At 40.2% G+C, this 23,707-nt stretch overlaps 1 protein-coding gene across 7 annotated transcripts in view; it reads right to left on the bottom strand.

Moving 5' to 3' along the window:
• The window catches only part of LOC128871657 (uncharacterized), a 101,825-nt gene that overhangs the window by 74,310 nt on the left and 3,808 nt on the right, over positions 1-23,707 (bottom strand). For 5 of the 7 annotated variants that reach the window (XM_054113584.1, XM_054113588.1, XM_054113587.1 and 2 more), the window contains exon 2: positions 6,561-19,830. In XM_054113584.1, coding sequence (XP_053969559.1) covers positions 17,835-19,364 — 1,530 coding nt within the window. In that variant the 5' untranslated portion in view covers positions 19,365-19,830 and the 3' untranslated portion in view covers positions 6,561-17,834. Of the gene's footprint in view, positions 1-6,560; positions 19,831-23,200; positions 23,340-23,707 lie in introns of those variants that run through there. The other 2 variants (XM_054113586.1, XM_054113590.1) reach the window with 2 other exon arrangements.

Genomic DNA, 23,707 nt, shown 5'->3' with positions numbered 1-23,707 from the left:
AATGTATTTCTTATTCCCCAAACTTATATTTTAAGACTTTCGTCAAAATTGAGAAAAATTAAGATTTGCTTCGAAAAAATATTACGATTTACGTGAGTTGAACCGATTTCAAAATATATAAAAAACCTCGATTTTTCTGTAAATAAAATTAGTTTTCAAAACTGTTTTTTCCCAAACATCAGATGACAGAAAAGTTCGAGCTTAAAAACGTTTACAAAGTTTAGCGATGCAATCAAAATAATACTTTCAAATCGACCCAACTCAAGTAAATTTTAAAATTTTTTGGAGATATTCGGGCGGGAGTCTTAAATTTTTAGAAATTTTATAATTCTGATAGGAAAGCAGTACCGATATTTTTTTGCTTTTTAATATATTTTTTTATTATAATATTTTTTTGTTGTTTTGTATTGTGTTTTTTTTTTTTTTTTTTTTTTTTGGAGTAGTACCGATTTTTCTTTTGCTTTTTAATATTTGTTTGTTTTACTTATTATTTTTTTATATATGTATATTTTTTTTGATTATTCTTTTTTTATAATTTTTTTTTTTATTATTATATTTTTTTGTTTTTTAATATTTTGTTTTTGTTGGTTTTTTTTTATTCTTTTCTTGGAGCACCCATTTGCTTTTTGCTTTTTAATATTTTTTTTGCTTTTTATTCATTTTTTTATTTTGTTTTTTTTTTTTTATTCTTATTTTGGAGATTGTTGCACCCTAGTTTGCTAAATTAATTGCAATTACAGCAAATAATTTTCTCACGTCACCGACAGTGTTTTACCCCCTTTATTACATTTTTAATATGTGCATATTTTCGAAATCAACTACCCAACCACACCTTCGATTGCTTGTAACTAAGCTTTTGTTCCATTTTCGCATTTATGTTCAACTAACGCCTACTGCGCGCCTGACCTCTAAATCCTATTACACCAAAAACAGAGGACGGGCGGGTAAGCGTCGAAGAGGCCAGCCAACAAGCCAACAAACAACCCTTTAGGCAAAAAAATAAACTACTCTAGCAAATAAAATATACAAATTTTATAGCAATAAAAATATGCCATGGGATATCGATTTTCAAAAAGTTTTCAGCCGGCAGCCAAGGTGGCTTTGGCATTGTACTACTTAGCGCTTTGATGGTGGCGGCCGCTTGATTGCAAGCTGAAGCTGGCCGCTACTACGGGTGGTCCGTCTGTCTTTTTGGCGCACTTTGATAAGGAAAGAGAAGGTATGCGTATGTAAAATGTGGTATGAAAAAATGGTACGAGTACTCGTCCTCATATGGGGAGTTTGAGTGTCATGTGCCGTGACACGCGTGAGCTACCGCCAGCGCTCTTGCCACTATTTGTGGCTCCTGCGAATTAATGGGCACGCGCGTCCAATGGAAATTTGTGTATTTATTACCGAAAGTAAAGAAATTCCGAGAAATTAAACGGAATGAGCAAAAGCAAATACAATAAAATAATAATAATATGAATTTCGCAGCAGACATGACGATTTAGAGACGACAGCGTTCACAGTTTAATGTGCTAAAAATGCAGCGAAAGCGAAATCTGATATTGAACCTGGACGGTTAAGCGAAATAGGCTGGCTGGCGGGTTGGTTGGCAGGCACAAATAGCGCTGAATACTGCACATAAAGAGCTGAAAGAAACCTTCGCATATAGAAAGGGGAAAAATGACGGGAAAAAGGAGAAAGGAGCGGGGAAAAAGCATGCGTGCACATACTGATTGAAGCATGGATTGCAGTGTGTACTTGCTGAAGTATTGATTGCGAAGTTCAGCAGAAATAATATAAAATTACTAGACGGAAAGGTAGCTAGAGCGTTGGCTCCCAAAGTTGGCTGGCTGGCTGGTTGGTTGGTTAGTTAGTCGACTGTGGCCGGGAGTTTAATAAATCGCAAATCCGCAGAAATGTCAATATTTGACAGCTTGCAAACAAACACGCACATACACACACACACATATACGACAGGCAGGCAAATGCGCAGCACAAACAAATAGTGCGAAAAAATTTGCAATGCCTTTTTTTCGCATTTGCTTTTTGAAATGCAAATAAATATAATTGCAGGCAGCTGATTTATTCGTTTCTCCTTTTTAGTTAGTTTTTTCATTGTTTTTTGTTTTTGTTTTTGTTGTGTTTGCTTTTTTTGCAACATCAAGTGGCTAACAATAGGGCAGTCTCGTATTGCGCACCGGATTTGGCTGCGATAGCATGAGAAAATGGGTGCATTGCATGTAGCGTCGAAAATCACTGCAAAAAACCAACTATGCGAAGTCGTCATCGGACCCCCTTGCCGCTATGCACGTATGCGCATATCTATGTATGTATGTGTGTATGCACATGCCCGTGTGCGCAAACATACATCACTCTTGTGACATAACCTAAATTCTTGGACAATCTACAAGTACGACTAGTCGCCTGTGTGTCCAAGTGTATTAAGAGTCTAAATAAATGCGTTCATCCATCCGTTTTCATTGTTGCCGCTGTTGTTGTTGTGCGGTTGCTGATATTCGTCGTTTACAATGAGACGCTCAACAACTTTAATTGCCTGAGAAGCAGCAGCAACAAAAACCAAACACGTACAACAATAACAACTTCAACTTTTACAAAACTAAGCGGCAATACTTTACAAGCAATAAAGAGCCGTCAAGTTATACTGCATATAGCCGCGCGATTGACCTGCTAACTGACTGGCGAACGGACTGACTGACTGGCTGCCTGGCTGCTTGGCTGACTCTTCTTTCATGCCGACAATCACGCGGAACACGGCGGACAGCCAAAGGCGCGCAGGTGCAGCAGCGGCGGCTGCAGCCATTCAATGAATTTGCAGCACGAATGGTGTTTGCCGACGGCCAGCGGCGTTCAGCAAACGGCAAATTGGCTCGATATCTAGCCAAAGCAACAAATAGCTTTAAGTCGTACAGCCGCTCAATCGCTCCGTCAGCCAGCCGGCCAGCCAGTCAGTCATTCGCTGTGCCATTCAGTTATCCAGCCGTTTATTATTGTGTGTATTGTGGTGGGAACAACCAACATGCAATCAAATTTGAGGGCTAATGAAAACAAAATATGTTTGTAGAAGCGGCTAAAAAGTCGATTGCCCACGGGCAGCAACAGCAACAGCAGCAGCAGCCACATAGAAGATGAATAACAAAAAACACAAAGTGACTGCCACAAGCAAGCACAGCAAATAAGCTTCATCATGAGCACTAAATAAAAATGCAGCATGCTAAGTGCCCCAACTTCAGCTAACCGCACTCGCAGCTCGGCTGCCCGCGGCTGTGCTGTTCGCCATCCCGCCGCTGCGCGCGCTTCCTGCAGAAAAATAATGACTCTGTGTTCAGCAAGCGGCAGCAGCGCAAAAGTAGTACATATGAAAAGCTGTCTAAAGTACCCACCAAGCAAACAATTGCTACGCGCCGCTCCTCTACCATCCTCTACGTCCCCCCTCGGCCAGCAGAAATTGCCAGATTCACGCGTTTTTCTGCACTTTCAAAAAACAAAAATGAGTAGATTTTTTCTCAACATTCCTTTAAATATCTGCAACCACAGCTTCCAAAACTGGCCAACCAGCCAAACAGCCAGTCCATCGATGTGTCCCATCGGCGCATTGCGATGTTTGTGTGGCTCCCTGTGCACCTATGGCACCCTCAACGCAACAGCTAGCGGGTTCTTGGCTTGTAAACGCGCTACGGCTGCTTGTGAGCACGTAATATTTGCTAAAGTGTGGTGGTAAATGAGGTGTTTTTTGCGCCGCACTTGCGGGCTATAGTAATAACAAAGCGTAACTGTGGCTTTGTATTGTATTTTGCTGTGGCAGGCTGCGTGGTTAGCTGTTGTTAGATGGAACAAATGTTGATATAAACGAGACAATGAGGCGAATGTGATGTGATGATGCGTTGAATGTAGTTGTTGGCCAATGTTGATTGGTCATGCACGGTGGTGCAGAGGTACTTCTAGATAGGTTTCATATTGAACTTGAAAAAGTTCAGTTCAAAATTTTAACACTCCGTTGGAAAAGAAAATTAAGTTTTACGAAGCCAGCTGGATGTTCAAGTCGTTAGCTATAATAGAAATATGTTAAATTCATGACCAAAGTCGAAAAAGCCAGTCTATCCAGAACCGGGTGCCCAACGGAGGTGCCTGTAGGTCCCTCCATTTGTGAAACAACTTGAAAACGCACGCCACAAATTGGAGCAGGAGCTCGTCCAAACACTTAACAGAACTGTGGACGCCGATTAATTATTTTATTTTTTATCTTAACTAGTAAAGCCATATAAATATTGTGGCAAGAGCTAGAATCATAGTCAACATATTTCATCAGTGGGAGTTTCATCATCGAAAACCAAATTCATTTCCAACGGCTACACTACAGTAGGAACTGCCCAAGAATATTTAGATCCATCAGCGTGGTGTGACGTCACACTGGTGCCCTTGCGTGAGAGAAATGTGAATGTGCAAATGCGAACAAGAATGGGAGAATATGAAAAAACTACAAAAACAACACACTAATAAATGGACAAGTGTGACGTCACATACATAGAAAAATTCTCTGAGCGCGAAATAGCGCTGCATTATGGACGCCACTTTTGTATTTTGTACATCGTGGGGAGTTAGGTGAACTCTTAGGCATTTCTTGGCTCTTCTATGCGCTCTATGATTCGAGAGTTGCAAGTGACCTTTAGGTAAAAGACGAGTATAGGCCAGCAAGCCTTACAAAGAATTGACTCGTCTTATGAGTCCTCCATAAAAGGGTTCGTTCGGCGATCTCTAATATTCGAGAAATACCTCATCCTCAATTTCATTATTTTCTATGGTAGATTTTATTCAAGTTGTATTACAAAAATTTTCTCCACAAAAAATCAAAATCAGATAACGAACAAAAAAAAGGCTATAAAATATGGAATAAATAATGAAACAGTTTTTTTAAGAAATCAATATACGTATTTCATGCTTTTTTTTAATTCTAATATATGTACATTAAAAAGGAGCCAAAGGACAAGGCTTTGAGGATGAATCCATAAAAATTCATTTTATATTTCATACGTGAAACATAACCAAACAATAAATCCATACGAAGTAATTGTAAAGTAGATAAAAAGAAAAAAAAAAAACAATAAAAAAATTTAATAATGGGTGCTGCCCCGCGATTAAAAATATCTTCATTTAAACGGATGAAATGAGCTTTTGCAGATACGTAACTTCGATTTTGTCGCATTCTTCCACAATCGCTTTTTTTTAATCAATCAACCGTTTGATTTGTCTCCCGTTTTGATAAGCGTTACTAGATAGTAGACCCCAAACATTTTCAATGTTTTCAATGGGGGTTAAATCCGTTCTACATGCCGATTTTTCTATCTTCGAAGAAGCCAAAAGTCAGTTGGAACACGCTGCTGAAATATCCAATTTTCTCCCCAAAAGCTTTCCCTAAATTCGATTAAAACACGATTAAGAAGTGCTGGGTACATTTGAGAGCTCATGCGCTTTGAATAATAGGTGACTTCGCCTGATGGCCAAAAGCTCCCCAAACCATGAGGGAGCCGTCGTAAAATTGCGAGCATAGCAAGTTGTCCTTTAGCGGCGTGTTTCCCTCCAATACTTCATCTTTCTGTCTGTCCCGTCCAAGCTGAAGTTGTTTCCATCACTATAAACGACGTTAAGCCACTCTTCCGGCCAAAATTTATATTTGTCAGCGAATTGCTTTTACTTAGGCTTTAACTTAGTTTCATGCAGCTTTTTTCGAGTTCGATGTTATCGTCGGTACTCAAAATTTGCTGACTCAGTTGCATTTAGAGACGTCTAATGACAACTGGGACTTAATGTTACCTGCACTAAACGACTTATTAACTGCTAAATGCTTAACACGACGCTTTGTTCGCTCATCAACAGTAGAAGGACGGTCACGTTTTCCTTGCTTTAAGTAATCTTTGGGATTTTTAACAATCTTTACCACAGCAGTTGCACATATTTCAGCAATTTTTGCAATTTTCTTTACTTTTTCCTTCCTTCCTCAGATTCTGAAAGTTACTTTCCGGACGGCTTTTTTGCTTTTATGATCTACGAGTTAGTATCAAAGTCTCCAATATTGTCTCAAAACAAATAAAAATTAACGTTTAACTGAAAATACGTACATAAATTTCACAAATTCGGCGATTACGTAACGAAATTTTAAAATCTGAAGCCTTGTTCCACTATTTATGGCACGGCAAAAAAGCTCGTGTCCCGAGAAAAGAAGTAAACAAACCTAAAAATTGTCATTCAAAGATTGTCAAAAAAAGATTTGTTCCGCGCAACATACTATACACATATGTTTTGGCCACATATTTCAGTTGAATAGTTTTTAAACCATTTGAGTCATTATTAATTTCGCTGAGGTAGTTATCGAACTAGTCCCATAAAGCCCATTACCTCCCCTCTAATGTGAGTACCGTTCAACTGTATCTGATTGGTCGGCATAGCTTTCAAATCTCACTCCTCTCAGGGGTAAAATTCATTAAAAATGCATAGCTGTGAAGTAGCATTCAATAGCAAAAGCAAATAAAGCATTATTGTAAATTGATGAGCCAAATCGATGTGAACAAGTGGAAATCAATGTTATAAATAGAAAATGAAGAAGAAAAGTGAATTGGTCAACGGCAACAAATGATGTTATGTAGCTGAAAGGGTATAACTCGTGGTCATGAAATAGAAGAATAGAAATCCCATTACAAGACAACCTACAGCGCAAAACAAATTATGCCAATTTATCAAAAGAAAGTCAAAAGAAATGATTTCTAAACATTTCTTTTAAGAATAACCCACAACAGAAACAAACAAAAAACGAAAATCCAATTTCTTACAAATCAAATTTCAGCTAAGTACCTTCATTACACGACGATGTCGACAGTCGGTAATTTGCTGTGGACGCCACACTGTGCGAATTCGTGCCGCACACATACACACATACACGTAACCAACCAAATAAGGGAGCAGCAACAACAAATACGCGCAACGACGGGGAATAGGGTGGGGCGGTTGATTTTTAGATGCTCAGCGTGAATTAAAGATGCAACAACAAATAAGCAGCTGCTGTCGAGCGATCAGATCATGCAATTTCAATTTGTTTTTAAATACATTGATACCGAAAAGAAATCAAAGATGGGTACGCGATGGATGCGTTGAGTGAGGCGTAAATGTATAAGTACGTATGTATGAGCATCCCTACGTAATTCAATACGCGAGGCGAGCCAAATGAAAGGAAACAAAATCAAAAGAGTGCGAATGTTTGTGTGTATAATTGACTGCCAAACAATGCAAAGCGCGGGGGAGCAGCAGCAGCGGCGATGAATTAACAACACTTAAGTGGTGTACGGCAAAAAGAAAGCAAAATATATTAGAAAACCTTTCCACACAAAAGCAACAAAGAGTAAAGCGTTAATAAAAATAAAATATTGAAGAAATTGATGGGTGAAAAAAAAATCATTTGCAAACCAAAAAACCAACAAGAGCATGCGAGTAAAGCATGTGTAAAATACATAAATGTGTAGACAAAAAAGCGTATGGAGAATCAAAATAAGCAGACAACAAATATGTTGGCAATCATGCGTAGCGAAATAAAATTGACGCGCAACCGCAATAAAAAATGAATAAATAACAATGGCGAAAAAATGCATAAGAAAAGCAGTCACTAAAAAGCACGAAACACTGATGTACAACAACAATACGCGCGCTCACTAATGCACATTAAGCGCAAACAATGCGATCAACAAAAGCAACAGTAAATTATAAGCGAAGTTAACCGATAAACCGCTGGCGAATTCCCTCAACTCGACACGAGAGAAGGTGCTGAGGTGTTGTTGTTTTAAGGAGATCCGTGCTGATGCTCAGCTCACGTTATTCAAGCTGATTTTTTGCCTTGTTTTCTTGTAGCTCTTTTATTGTTGTTATTGCTGCTTGAGGATGCGCATTCGCATTCGCCACGCATAAGTACTCGTACGAGCAGTTATGAATTTCAGTTACAAACGAGCATGTTTTGTTAGTGGTAAATGCATATGAAAGGCGAAAAACCAACAACACGCGAGCAACGCGTATAAATCAGCGCGCAGTAACAACAATAACCACACACTACTACTCCAAGTACATATTAGTACATTCCAGTGCAAGGGGTATGTGTGTGTATGTATATGTGGATGTATGCACAAGAGCACTTACTGACAGGCTGCTTGAACTAAACTAAACAACCAAACAAGCGGAGAATTAAACAAGCACATCTACAATACCAACAACAACAACAAGAGCAAAAAGCAGCAGCAGCAGCAACAAAAGGTAATCTATCAGACAACCAGTTAAAAAGGGTAATGGGGCCGCGAAGGCCGCGGAGAGTGCTGTGCGTGTGGTAACAGCCTTAAAGCAAGGCAATAAGTCGAACCACCAACAACAAGGATGATGGTACGGCCCAGGCTGGTCAAAAGGAACAACCAACAGATTGCCTGCCAGCCTCATTGACAACAACAACAATAACAACAACTATAATAATAATAGCAACAACAACAGCACGCGGTAAATGAATCAGCCACAACAACCACTATAATAATGACTCCTACTTAGTCAGTCAATCTACAGCACGTTTTAAATAGGGAGGAGGTGGAGGAGGAGGAGATAGCAGACGCAGCCACAGCCGCAGCCGTAGCAGCAGCAACAGCGCAAAGAAGACTAGTGCCGACAAGAGTGCCAATGGCAATGTCGGCGAACGTCGATCTTTCATATGGCTAACGCTGCTGCTCTGTTAAACTAAACGGCAGCGGTGGCGGCGGCAATGGTGGAGTGCAAGCGGAATTAAATTAAAGAACAGAGAGTGCGCTTGCGCACAAACAACAACTCACTACACACACACACAGATACTTAGTCAGTTGCGCACAATCGACCGAGCCAAAGCAAACCAAATGGCCTAAGTGAGCGCAAAAAATATAATGTGTAAGGAAGGAAGGTAGTTTACTTCGTCGTACCTTTTCTTGGTACCCAAATATTAAATTAACAAATTTATTTCATTCGTTAAGCCACAGTAAAATTTCACACCTTACTCCCGCAGGGAAAACAGCTAAGGCAAATAAAAATGTGAAAAAGTTTGTTTGTATGCATGAAAGATTACACAAAATGCATGCACACCCATACAAATACAGCAGACACCAAAAGATGCCGAAAGCAATCAACGATGTGTTGGTGAACAAAAATTAAAGACAAGAAAAAAAGACATAAATGTCTGAAATTAGTAGACAAAATTGAGGAGTGAAAATTTTGAAGTTTAAAACAATACCAGGAATCATGGAAGCATGCATGCGTCGTCTGTGGTTATGAAAGGCGATCGAAGGCACGTTTGTGAAAGAGTTGCCAGCGTGAGGAGAGCAGGAGCTGCAGCAACACCGACATAAATACAGGGCGGCGAAATCAGCAGCAACTGCAGCTACAGCAAAGTAACTAACACTTGGCATGAGCAGAGTAAGCCAACGAGCAACAGCAGACGTTCTTGCGCCAAGCCGAGAGGGATATCGCAGCTAATACACCACTAATACATATTCACTTATATATAGAACCTGACAAGCCAAAGGATTTACTGGCGTTGTTGGAGGGTAGTAAAAAATGTATAATTATAAAAGAAAAAAATAAATATGCAATTAACTATACACTTTTGAGAACAGTTGGCGGTCGATAGTCCTTAGCGGCATGTAAATGTGGGTTGTTTTGAAAACCTAAAGCCGATCCATTCAAATACCGGACAGAGGTGTACGTAGCCTTCATTGTTTAAAATCACAAACCACCAAATGCGAAAAGGAGCTGTCGTTTTGCGTGAAACGAGCAACATAATTAAGTCACCAGTCGGACTTCGTAGCAAAATTAGCAGTAGTTGAACTTGTATGTCATTCTAGACACAACCGAAGGCTCGTGAGCTCGATAACCGCTTACGCGAGTTTAACCGGCACCAGGGGGACACACCAAGCGAGAGCGAGCTAATGTGATAAGGCGAAGCAATCCGGGTAGCTGGCTGTGCGTTGGTTTTGGGACCTGCCACGCAAAAATCACGCCCAATGAAGTCTCGGATGAGAACTATTTTGAGGTGATTACCCCATTCTACAAAAAGAGCTGCTCCATGTGATTTCCCTGGTGAAGTATTCCATCAAGATCGAGAGCATCGACTAGAATCGTCTTCATGCCACGCTTCTAAAAATTAACATGCAACTTTACATGTGATGTGCGTTCGATGTGTTGCTCACTTGTCAAAGAGCAGCACACAGGTATCAAAAACAGCTCCATATTAGCTCTGCTCAGAGACACCTCAACGAGGAGTCGGTCATACATTTCCATTTTCATATGTCTAAACGCAATAGTCTAGTACCCGGATTAGTTTGGTAAAAAAGTATTATCAGAAGAAATGTTATACTTAAAGGATGTTACGCTGCGGAACTGTCATAAGCATTTTTCCTGAATCGTGGCTACACCCTCCTCAATGACGCGGCAGTAATCCAGCAGCATCTGTGACGAAGCTCAAACATTTTAGTGCGACAAAATGAATTGCTTGAATTCATTAAACCGCTGAGCGTTAATATTTCAACATCACTTTAAGTTCGAATTTACATTGAAGTATCATACAAGAGAAATGCCCACCTGTTAGTGTGTGTTCCTACAGGGCAGTTTTAGTGCCTTATTACCCCTACTGATACAGTACTTAGTTAAAGATAAATTTATAGGTATGTAGATGTAAACATTGCACGTAAAGGTAAATATGAATGTTAGTCAATGAAAACGCGTGGGGAAGGAAGTGATTGTGAATTGGACTATACTGTGTTGATGTTGCCTTTGACTTTGTTGCACGCATTTATGTTGCACAGTGAAACCTCTCCTAACGGACACCTCTATTAGACGGACATCTCCATTGGGCAGAGGAGTTAGGGGAATTTGAAGTATACATTTTGAAAAAAATTACTCTCTCTCTCTTTAGCGGACACTCTCTTAGCCTGACGCGGAGAGTTATTTTTCATACACAATTTTTTGACACAAAAACCGTTATTGAGCGGAAGAGAATCTCTTATCAAGGAACATTAAGATTTCTTTTCATAACAAATCAATTAAAAACCTCTACTGAACCTCAAACGCGAACTCCTCATATGCGGACAAAATATAAAAAATTTCAGTGAGCAGTTACTTACATAAATACTAAATGGAAAAAAGGGAGCTCTCCGCATAAAGTGCGATGTTTTCCCATGCATTCCTTTAGTTCGGGTTGCGCAGTGAATTCCTACTATTGGATTATTTCTGGACTACATACGTTCAAGGAATAACGAAATAATTTTTCTACCTCATAATACGAGTTCAGTTTTCCAGCCTTAGATAGAGTGATTCGAAATTTAAAAATGTATTATCGAAACCTTTACGTTTAGCATTTCTTGGTAAGCTTCGAGACTGGCTTGACTAAACAAATTATAAATGTCTTAGGGGACATATTGGGCAAAGGTTCAAACGTAAACCATAAAAACTGTTTCCAAAAAGCAGGGTTCGACAAAAAGAGATGTGCCAACTGAGTTCGAGCACGGCGATGACTGTCCGCTAGCAAAGCTGGCTTCGTTATTTGAGTTATAAAAAATCCTTGTGGACTATGAGTATAACTTAATTCAAATTGTTATGAATTTATGACATACATGGACCGAAAATCTAAATTCCGGGTTGGATGTTGTTACTAATGAAAACGTGGAAACTATTGACGATCATAGTACTGGCTCTGAGAATATTACCGAAGAATCCAATGAAATTTTCGCAAACAAAACGGGTTTGAATGCAGTTTGAAACTTAAAGCAATTTTGCAGCAATCACTTTACTGCTTTCGAATTGTTAAAAAAGCTGGAAAGCCTGGAAATATATCGTCGCCTTATATACCCTTCGCTGTAACAGAGCACTGCCGTTCATCGCTCTACCTATTATATATTCCCCTTTGTTCTATCTACATATCGTACGAGTATACTCCCCTTCGCTGAGTCAAAACTGGTACGCTCTCACTTAATTCCTTTCTTTAACTGTCAATTGTGAGCAAATGGAAGCAAAGTTCCACGGCCATGTTGTTTTTTTCTTAAAAGAGTAAGTACCACCATACACATTTTTGTTTGAATGATATAATATAATATTTTTATTTAAATAAAAAATGATATTCAATTATAAAAAAAAGTTCTAAAATAAGCTACCATCCCCATGAGCGCACAAAAGTTTACTGACGGTGAGAGGAGGTTTCACTGTATATATACTCGCATATACAAACACACATACACATACATATAAATATTTAGTTCTTGGCCACTACCTTTCGTATGTTATTGTTGTTGCAGTTGCGTGCTGTTATCGTTTTTATTGCTGTTTGAAGGTAATAAAAATTGAGCACACGTGATTCATTTGCCAACAACAAACAAACAAACAAACAAATCAACCAACCAACCAAACTGATGAACGAACGAACGAATGGATTTGGGGAAATGGAAATGTTGGAGCGCAGCAACCGCCATTAGGCGCAATAAAAACATAAATCTTATTATTAGAAGTCACTAATCTGTATAGAGATATAGAATACCCTTTTTTATAGACATTCATTAAGCTTATTCAGTCATTCAGCAATTCAGCGCTTTACCCATTTAGCAGCGGAAAATCAAATATAGGTTTAGCGAGCATTTAAGCGCAGTCATAAAATGAAATTGTGCGGCCAATTAGTCGTCGGGTAGTGTCGGTTCGCATTTGTGTTAAGTCAAGTTGAAGATTAACAAATATTTACGCAAGGAGCCCGCATTTGGTAATAAACGTAAAAAAAATGCCAAAAGTTTGTCGGAAAGAGAAGAGACAGAGACAAAGGTGAAAAATTGCAATAAAATATTTTTTTATTTTTGTTTTGATTTTTTTTTTTTATAAAGTAATTGTTGCTACCTTGGCGACCAACTCGCGCGGGAATAGCTTAACAGAACAGACTTCACCACACTTAGGGCATTTACTTTTAGGCGCGCTAATGAAATATGGAACCAAAGCACGCTCACACTTTGTCGCATGGCAAGAAAACCGAGACCGCAAAGGGAAGACGCCAGGTATGAACTTTCCTAAAAGAGATAATAAGTGTACCCTTGAGCTCACGCAACTGGCTCACTTTGTCCCTTCACAATATTCGCAATATTTTTCATGGTACATTTTTTTCTTTAATTTTTTATAAATCTATATTTACTCTGATAGCCAGGCGGCCATAGCCATCATTGCACGCGAATGCCGGCCAAATTTCTTAACGAGTCGACGAAATATTTCCGCTTCATTTGATGTGGGTGCCAGAGCATAGTGACATAACAGGGGATAGTAAGGCAGGCAGATTAGCAAGAGAGGGCACTACCGCTCGGCTCCCTCTGGGTATGGAGATTGTAGGGGTATACCCCTCTCAACTTACGAGCTGCGTGGTATAAGCAGCATTGACCCTTCAGCCAACACCAAATCGGTTGCTCGTGTGACATGTAATGCCACAAAAAGAATTTGGCCAACATGGGACGTCAGGCGCTCAAAGGCGCTTAGCAGTCAAGGAAAAACGTCTCTTTGTTTTAGTTGCTTTGATCACAGGTCACTGTCTCATAGGTCGACGTTCTCAAATATTGAATGTAGCTCATTTCGACTATTGGAGAAGCTGCAAGAATGAGAATGAGGAAGAGTCTGTCACTAGGTTTAGATATTGTACTTTAGCTCATCGATCTTGAGCTCTACTGATGACCTTCAGATAAAAGTGCCAGCCAGATCAATGGGTTAGCATTTAGAACAAAATGGTTTGACGAGGAGTAGCAGGCGGACGATGACAACATCCGCCGAGGTGTCACTTGGAGTGTTTGAAAGAAAGATTCTGCGGAAGATTTTTGGGGCTTTGTACGTTAGCGGCGACGAGTATCGCAGGCGATGGAACAATGAACTGTAAGAGAATTATGACGACATAGACATAGCGCAGCGAATAAAGATTCAGCGGCTACGTTGGCTGAGTGATGTCGACCGAATGGATGTAAACGCTCCGGATGTGAAAGTATTCGATGCGGTACCAGCTGGTGGTAGCAGACGAAGAGAAAGACCTCCTCTGCGTTCGAAAGTTCAGGTGGAGAAGGACTTGACTTCACTTGGGGTGTCCAACTGGCGTCGGGTAGCACGAGAAAGAAACGGCTGGCGCAATTTGTTAAACTCGGCCCAAAATCGCTTAGATGGTAATCGCGCCAAACAAAGAAGAAGAAGAAGAGCAGGTAAACAGTTACGTGGTATCACAATGGATCCGCATCGGGCTAAGTGAGTTAGTTTAAAGACCGGCTGCCATTTCTACCTTATAAAAATATAATCCATAGTATAACAAAAACCTTGTAAATGGTAGTTACAAAATTCATAAAAATTTAAAAAATCTAAATTACCATCAAAATTGCCAACCTTTCAATGAGAACTTCTAGAAAAAATTCTGGGTATGCAATTTGATAGCTCATTAAATTTTAATATAATAAAGTGTAAGGTGAAAATTGCTAAAAAATCGCGTTGAATTTTTAGAATTTTTCTTCTGCATAAGATTTTGAGAGTTTTCTTCCACATAAAAAACCGACTCAGAAGTTTGCTACCGACGTCGTGCAACCCAACTTATTTGGAAGCTGGCTCTAGTAGATGCGTCCAAAATAGGATACGACAACAAGGAAATTACTAATATCAGAAAAAAGGCAACCCACCGAAAGGTTCAAATGTAAGACTGCCCATTTGGAAAAGAGTTGTACATGACTGATGTTTTCCCCAAGCCTAAGAAACCGAGACGAGACTTTGATGATAAAACGATAACACAAAAAATAAGATAAACCAACATTTGCGATTTTCGGGTGATCTGAAGCTCATTGGTAAAGTATTTTTAGCGCGAGAAATCGGCAATCAATTCTACTGCAAGAGGCTGCAATGTGATGAATTCACAGTTTTTTTGCGCGAGTCACGGCAGACGCCTTATGACTAATCGGCTGTTGGTCGCTTGAACAAATTTTGACACTAAACCACTCATTCACACCACTCATAAACACAAAAAACGCGCACGTGCAATTGAAATTAAGCCATGGGAATTTATGTATAAAAAATTCTTCCGAGTGCGTGTGAGTTTGTTGGTCACAAACGTGAAAAAAATCAAACAACTTAATGTAGTTGTGTGCTCAAATGTATTCGATAAGCGGACAAATCCTGTTTTTAATGGAAAAACAGTATCAAGGGGGGTGGAAAATGGGATAAGGCTCATTAAAGATAAAGAAAATTCTTAACCAAATGCAGCAGTACCCCATCAGCTGGCGTAGTGTGAGAAAAATTTACCATTTACATTCAAATGGGATTCTCAAAATAAAGAAAAATGTTGGGCGATTAGAAATTGACAGGTCAGATTTTTTTCTTTTTATTTTTAACGTTTTCCATCCTTGTGGGTGGTACGTATGCGAGCGCTCTTGAAGCTCTTACTCATCACACACGCCGCCGCATTGCTGGACACAAATTCTGGCAGCTGAGCGCCGTTAAAAGCAACTACACACAGCTGCGACTGTGACTTGTGACTGCGAATGGCACGTAAAAATGGTTAAATCATGATTGTCCATCATTTGTTAAGCACACAAAGCAATGGCGTGGCGTTGTGCTGAAGATGACCCCTTTGTGCGCTGATTTGAGGTTATGTGTGGCTTGAACTTCTACGCCGCTCAACAGGGGCGGAGTGGCGCGCACACCAATCATTACGAAGACTAATTGCACAAAGTCAATAAATTACAACGTTGTATATTCGGTGCAGATAAATGATTGTAACACCTCAGCGGCATCGCCTACTTATGAACGCATTAATTGTGGCAATTTACGTACTCGTCATTTGTAAACGCATCGGAAATGTCCTTATCAGGAGCTTAACTTTGATTGAATAATAGACAAATGATTATTGCTTGCAAGAGTGTAATAAATGAAAAGGCGCAACGGAAATGAAAATGCACAAGCCTTGAGCGGCAACGAAGCGGAAACCACAAACATTCGGAGCAATCCAAGAGGATGGGGTCAAGTGCCGTCTGTTCGATTGATTGCTCTCGCTTGCAGGATTATCATCAAGTTTGGTGTTGAGTGCGGAATTAAAATACAACACTGATGCCACATGTTTCGTTGATGAAGAGCGGGCTTGGGTGGGTGCGGACTTAATCGATTACACGCAAATTGGCTTAAACCAAGGAAAAATTTTGCAAGTATCACCTGATCAAAAAGTTCCCGGAGTAAGCGCCAGGTGATGCTCTAAGTCAACTGATTTGAGTTCTGTTTTTTTCTTTTTTGTTAGGTTGCCACATCTGTGATTAACATTCCTATCAATTTTTCATCGTCATTGGTTGGCATTTATAAAAATTACGCCGTCTTGAGTAAATCTAGCTCTGCACGTGTTTTCGAATTTTTAAAGTTTAGAAAATGCATTTGAATTTGCAACAACGAGTTCGTATTAACTTTAGCGTTTCACGCGAAAATCTTGGGAAACTGTTTTCGTAATGAATCTCTAGCAGAAACAGTTTACGAGTACAAAGAACTCTTCATGGAATGGAACCCACTCACAGCGAAAGGAAGAGCGCTTGGCAGGCTAAGGGAAAGGAACTGCGAATCGCACAACGGCTCAAATCGGGTTAAGCAGGAGGCAGGTGTAGGCGTTATCCAGTAATCAGACGAGATGACGCGCAGGTGTTGCTGGTGCTGATAATGAATGCTTCAAAAGAAGTTCCGAGTCCATCGAGAATGACGAACGTTCAGGCAGTCCGTTCACAACGAAAACTGGTGGAAACATCAATAAAATGAAAGAAAAGTTGGTCAATAATCGCAAATTAACCATCAGCGAGCTGGCAGAGGACTTGAACATTGCCAACCGATCCGTGCACGACATTCTAGTTAATGATTTGAGTTTGCGCCTTGAAAAGACTTGAATTTCACGCAATAACGGAGTCGCGTTAATATCGCCAAAGACAGGATTTCCAATGCTGAATCCGACCTAACATCCATCAAACGCATCATTACTGGAGACGGGACGCGGGTTTATGAGTACGACACGCGATCCAGACTTCAGGCGAATGAGTGGAGAGCTCCGAGTCAACCCACGACTCTAAGTCACAATTTCTAGCAATACTACAAAGAAATTCAACAAATTTTCATCAAAATTTTACACTTTTCAATCAGAATTTTTAAAAAAACTTTGGGCTTGCAGTTGCACTGTCTATTGAATTTTGTATAGTGGAATTTTTAAGCGGCTGAAAAATCGACAATTTGACAATTTATTTCGATTGACGGTGTTGGGTGTGTTGTTCCATATAAAAAAAATGTCGAGCATTTTAGAGAGTTGGGCTGAGCAGTGATTACAATGGACAATCAATCCAAAGTGTGCATCTCGAAATTTAATCTCCTATCTATTCTTTATTCTATCTATTCAGCCCCATCGAAAAACTCTCCATTTCGAAGACCTGCGCATCTTTGGATCACCTCTATGGCAACACTGGAAGGTCTCGTCAGTCGAAGCAGAATTCAGTGATGCTGATACACCACCAGAAGAGTCGACAAATAATATAAGAAATATTTTACTACGAATTACAACACAAATCAGCAGACACTGAGCAAATAAATAATAAAGATGCAATCAAAATACAGACTCAACCGAATTCAGCAGAGAAAAACAAATCTTAATGGTGCATGAAGCACCGTCGAACGTTCGCTGTAACCAGATACAGATGTACGTATGTATGCCACCTTTTTTGGTTTTCCCCCCATTCTTTTGTATCACAAAAAAGCAAATAAAATAATAGTTTTGGGAAAGGCAGCTAATTTATAAAACATGAACAGTCGATTGAAAAAAAGTAGAAAAAATATAGAAAATATTTGCAAAGACTCACCCGTAGCTGCCAAATTTGCATCTCTTGCAAAATATTCTCCATGTTGTCGCTGCTTTGTCCCTGGCCATTGGCGTTGTTCGCCTCCGTGTTTTTGGGAGCAGCAGCAGCAGCGCTATTTTCCTTCGTAGCAGCAACCACGTCGGTTGCAGATTTTTTCACACGCGCAACAACACTTGTACCGGCTGCCAGACGTTCACCCTCCACAATATCGACACCACCGCCGTCGGGGGCAGCAACAACTGGGTCACTGATTTTTTGGCAGGTGGGAGCGTCACTGATCGCGTCAGTTATGCTGGTTGTGACTGTAGATGCCGCAGCAGCCGCAATAGATGCAGCTATGGTGCGATAACAACGCTTCGGTGTATTCGAGGCATTCGCATCGATCTTCGTTGAGATACCACTTTTTGTTGTGTCTTTGCTGGTGGCGGCCGACGTAACGATCAGTGGTGAAACCGTTGGTGCGTCAGTAGCCGTTTTGTGCTTTATTTGTGCTCCATTTTTCGCATCGTCAACAACATTGCACGCTATCTCTTGATTCACATCATTATTCTCAGCAGCGAGCCGCCGCACTGATTCCTGCGCCATCACTTGCGCTTCAGTATTTTCCGCATCCGGGGTTTCAATTGCATTCCCCTTCGCAACAATCGAGTTGTCGTCTGCAATGGTGTTGGGGAAGAGATCATAGAGCGTGACATTGGGCTTGCCACAACAGCGACACAATTCCATCTCATTGAATTCCCAATTATCGCCTTCCGCTGTCAATAATGGCTGTGGCTGTGGCTTAGTGTCGGTGGTGTTATCAATGACGACGGCGGCCGTGGCGGTGGCGGTGGCAGTAGTGGCACTAGTGGCGGCGGCCTCTTGGACTGTGGTGTCACCACTGCCGTTGCTTTTGCCGTCGCCATTACCCTCTGGGGTTGCCATATCTGTCATTTGTACGTCGCTGGCCTCTGTATCTTTTATATTTGTTATTATCTCGCTTGTTGATGTTCGCGCTGGTGCTGCTGTTGCTGTTGCTGTAGCTGTTGTTCCCGCTACGGCGGCTGTGCTATCTGCTGTTTCAATATTTGTTTTGTTTTTGGTATTGCCCATTGTGCTTGTTGTTGCTGCTGTTTCAATTGTTATTGCTTCTGTTTCAGATTTTGTTGTTATTATTATTGGCGCTTCATTACGCTGTTGCTGTTGCCGTAGCTGCTCTTCACCAACGACGACGACGACAACTTGTACATTTTTGTCGCTTTCGTGGAATTCGTCGGTGGCATCAGCGTCCGTTGTTTTTATTACGTTTGTGGTTGTTGTTGTTAATTCTGTTGTTTTAGCACTCACAATAGTGGTAGTTGCATTATTTGTGGTTTCTCTGCTCGTTACTGTCGCGATCGTTGGGGCTCCCTCAGCTAAAATCGTGGCATTGGGTGCGCCGTCAACGCTGTTCATTTCTGATTCCGCCGATCTTTTCATGCACTTAGTATTTCACTTTTTTGCAATAATGTTTACAGTATTGAATAGTTGTTGCTGCTGTTTGCATGCACACTCACAGACAACGTTTATTTATTAATGGACGTTTTTTATTATTTTTTTGTTTTTAGTAATATTTCTTTTGTTATTCACGCACTTTTGGGGTATTTGTGGTCGACCTCATTTGTTGTATTATTTTATGAATTTCCTACTTGAGCGCTACGTCGTGGCGTATACCGATCGCACTGGCTGGCTGATAAATCTTAATTTTTGCTACACTCACTTCTGCATTATTTTTTAATTGAACTCGTTCATTTGGTTATTTTTATGCGGTCTTTTTAAGTCCACGTTTTTAGTTTTTCTGCTTTTTCATTTGAATTTCAACTCATATTTCACTTCACTCAAATGCGCTGCCTAAGGTATTGGAGGCGCTCCTCTTTTCGCTTGCTGTAACAGTTGTTGTTTCAATCTGAAAACAAATAAAAGTATAGAAAAGACGGTTAATGAGTGGTTTAAGTGAAGGCTGTAGGTGATGTGTAGTGTAATTGTGTTTGCACGCGTGCAGCGTTTAAGGAATTAAAAACAAAAAACAAAAAAAAAAACGAAAAACAATCAGCACGAAAAAGGTAAGGCGAATACAATGCAACCTCATGGGACTCCCAGAGGTCTTAGGTATCAGAATCGATAAATTGATCTGGTCAAATGGAAATAAAAACGAAAGAATGCGCGCAAGTGACAGGTAAGCGGCGAGTCAAGTCGATTAAGTGGCGTTGGCGACAAATCAGGTAGATTTTGCGCATTGTGCACTGTGGTGTAATGCTGATGAATCTTTTCTTGATAAATTGGGTCCACTATCGCTAACGGTGTATTGTATCGGTGATTAAATTCGATGACAAACGCACTTTGAATTTGGAAAATTATCTATCACAGTTTGATCTAGATTTCAAAACAAGCAAAAAAAAGTATGCCTTGAAGCTAGCAAAAGTATTCGGACCAGTATGCGCACAGTACTGTTGTTGTTGTTGTAACAGCTTACTAACCCCTGTCAATGCAATGTAGTTATCGGTCGTCTGCGTCTGGCTCATCTAACGGTAGGTCCAGGGAACGTGCTGTTTCGACAGGTTGGTTCCAGAGGGAGAGGGGCGTTAGCTGTGTGAACTTGAGAGGACATGTGAATAGGTGGTTAGTATCGTGCGGAGTGCCTTCACGTGCTGGACATATGTTGGGTATGTCAGGGCCGATTTCGGATAGGTAGTACTTTAGTCTGCTACAGTATCCAGAAAGTAATTATGCATGTCTCTCGGGGTAGCTGAAGATTTTCATCCGCAATAGATGGTTGTTGAACTCCGAAGACGGCATTCAGAGGTCGGGAGTTTAGGACGCAATACAGAAATTGGTGAAAAAATTCGAGCTGTTGGGACAAGTTAGTGATGTGAAGAATAAAACCCGTCGTTCTTTAGAATTAGGCATTCCACAAAACGTCATTACACCGTATTTTGCATAAAGATTTGGGTATTAAGGCTTATAAAGTTCAATTAACACAAGAACTCAAGCCGACCGATCATCAATAACGTCGTGCCTTTGCTGATTGGGTCGTTGAAATGCATGAAAATAATCCGGAATTCCATCGAAAACTCATCTTGAGTGATGAGACCCATTTCCACCCCGGTGGCTTCGTCAACAAGCAAAATTGTCGATCTGGGGCTCAGAAAATTCAAGAGTTATTCTCAAAGTGTGACTGTTTGGTGCGGTTTCTGGTCCGGCGGAGTCATTGGACCTTACTTTTTCGAAAATGAAGCTGGAACAACAGTTACGGTGAATGGATTGCGCTATCGAGAGATGATTAACAATTTTTAATGGCCTGAATTGGATGGTTTAATCTGAACAACGTTAATTTTCAACAAGACGGCGGTGCATCCCACACAAGCAACGAAACCATTGATTGAATATCAAAATAACATCTCTTATTGGTAAACCCACTACATTCCATACGAATAACTGTTCTTGGCTGCAGTAGTGAGAATCGAATTGCGACTCTATTCATTGCTGGTTGCGATTTTTTCTGCATATGATGACATGTCCTTGATTTGCTCGTGCATCTGCAACAAATTGGAGCAAGCCTTCCGCCTAGTTCACCGTGCCCGATTTACTTTCGAGTTGTTCAATCAGGAAACAGCCCATTACGTATGTAGTTTAATTAAACTTTTGGCTTGTGACAATCTGAATTTACCAAATGCGGAGCTAACATAAACATCCTTTCCTCCATCAGTCCCACGTTGAAGTCATCAAAAACTCGATTAGGAGCAATCCTTGGTCACATCGCCTCTCACTGCCTTTGGGACGTGGTCGCAAATGCGCGAGTTATTCAAAACTTTCGGAGTGAGTTGCAGTACTCGGCCGCTCTCTAATCATAAATCCAACTTGAAATTTGCGCTACTTTAAAATCCAACTGCAATAGACATATTTGGGTTGCCCCTTTCATTCACTCCCTTGCTTGGTTCTGATGTCAGCATTTGTCTTCACATGAACAATGAAGTGCCACCAATTTCCTTGTTTTTGTCTCCTCTGTGCAAAACATTTCCCGCGAATGGACATAGCACAGCTGGTGGTGCTAGGCCTCCTCTCCATTTTCTGCATTAAAAATATCAAATGGGTAGAGAATTAGTTTCGGTGCCAATTATCCCTTACAAGACAAAATGAAGGGGCGCACCTTTTCTAAGTCATCTAAAATTATTTCAGCAATTTAGTTAAAATTTCAGGAAATTGAGAGGTTACTGGAACAACTTATGAAAGGTTGTGTGTGTATTTTAGCTAATCCTGTGGGTACTCAAAAAAAGAAAAGAGAAAAAAAAACGTTGTTGCAAACGTTATGATCTAGCCCTTGTAACTGTGTGCATACATGCATACATACCACCGTGGCGTGCATTTTATTCTTATATTTTTTCCTTTGCACTCACTGGCCATACGACACATCAGATAAGTAGTGCGAATGTTTCGATGAACCACTTAAGATTTTGCTATCACTTTTTGTAAGTATGTACACACTTTATTACCCTCGAAAGGTATGTAGTTCGTGTTTGTCATGCCTGTGCCATTATTTTCCCACTTTTGTTGCGCTCCGACGTTTAAAGTTCAATGATTACGACACTTTTATTTATTTGTTTTTCAATTTTTTTGTAGGTAAAAAAAATTGTAGGTAGATATTTTTCCCTCCAAATACATTTCAAGTCTCTTTCGTATTGCAACAACGACAATAACCGTTATTATCGCTTTGAATTGGTAATTCCTTTCAAACACATTTCCTTATCAGCGTTGATAGCTTTCGATGATTACATTTTCGTCGATTACATAAACATATGGATATACACATACATACTAGAAATAGGCGCCGATAACCGACGGCTTCAGGCTCTTAAAGTATTAAGTTAGTATTATTGCACTTTGTAAGCTATTTATTTATTGCAATTCTGGAATAAATCTCAAACTTTTCATTCTTTTCAAAATTCATCATCGAGTTTGTTTGTATGACTATGTGTTTGTAAAAGCTCATCTTCCGTCGGTACAAATTCATGTTCGTAATCTAACTACGTACGCACAAAATCGTTACAAATTTACATCTCAAAATATGAGCTTTAATCCGTTACGCGCTTACAATACATTTGCACATTTTTATTTAAATTTCTTAGTTAGCATCGCGTCAATGTTTCCGGTACAAAAAACACCGCCGGCACGTGATAAATTACAAAAACGGCGGCGTTATCGCCAACACATACACGTAAATACATTTTATAATTTTCCACCCCACTTTTTTAGTATTTAACTGTTAACGACATACTTACTTTTTGCCCCACGCCGACGGCGTTCGTAGCTAACACAATCAACTTTTTTCAGTGAACACTCAAATGTGTATTCATTCATAACTGTGACGTCGAATTCATCAACTACAGCCCATTGTGCTTGCGCGCAACAGCTTAACTCGTTCAAAAATCGACGTACAAGCAGACTGGCGGATAAACGATAAAATCAAAATCGGGCAAGTGACAGCAAAGAGGCTGCATACATACATATGTATGTATATGTGTGTATGTATGCAAGCCACACTGGTCGAAGGCGTAGATTATTACATGATTAGTCATTGCTTAGTTATTTAGGGGAGGGGGTTTTCCATTTTTACTTTTATGCCCATCTTACAAACTACCCACTCCAAGGCACCTGCGAGCTATAACACATACATACATACACGAGAGAGAAATTCCTTTCATGTTTCGGCCGATTGCCAAACTATGCGCATTGCATACCGTTTGCTGCTGCATGCTTTTCTTCTACTTCTAAATTTGTTTACACCC

This window comes from Anastrepha ludens, chromosome 2 (assembly GCF_028408465.1).
Source record: "Anastrepha ludens isolate Willacy chromosome 2, idAnaLude1.1, whole genome shotgun sequence".
In the NCBI taxonomy this organism is placed as follows: domain Eukaryota; kingdom Metazoa; phylum Arthropoda; class Insecta; order Diptera; family Tephritidae; genus Anastrepha; species Anastrepha ludens.
Note: the sequence above shows the minus strand (reverse complement) of the source record. Positions and strands in the feature narration are given on the sequence as shown.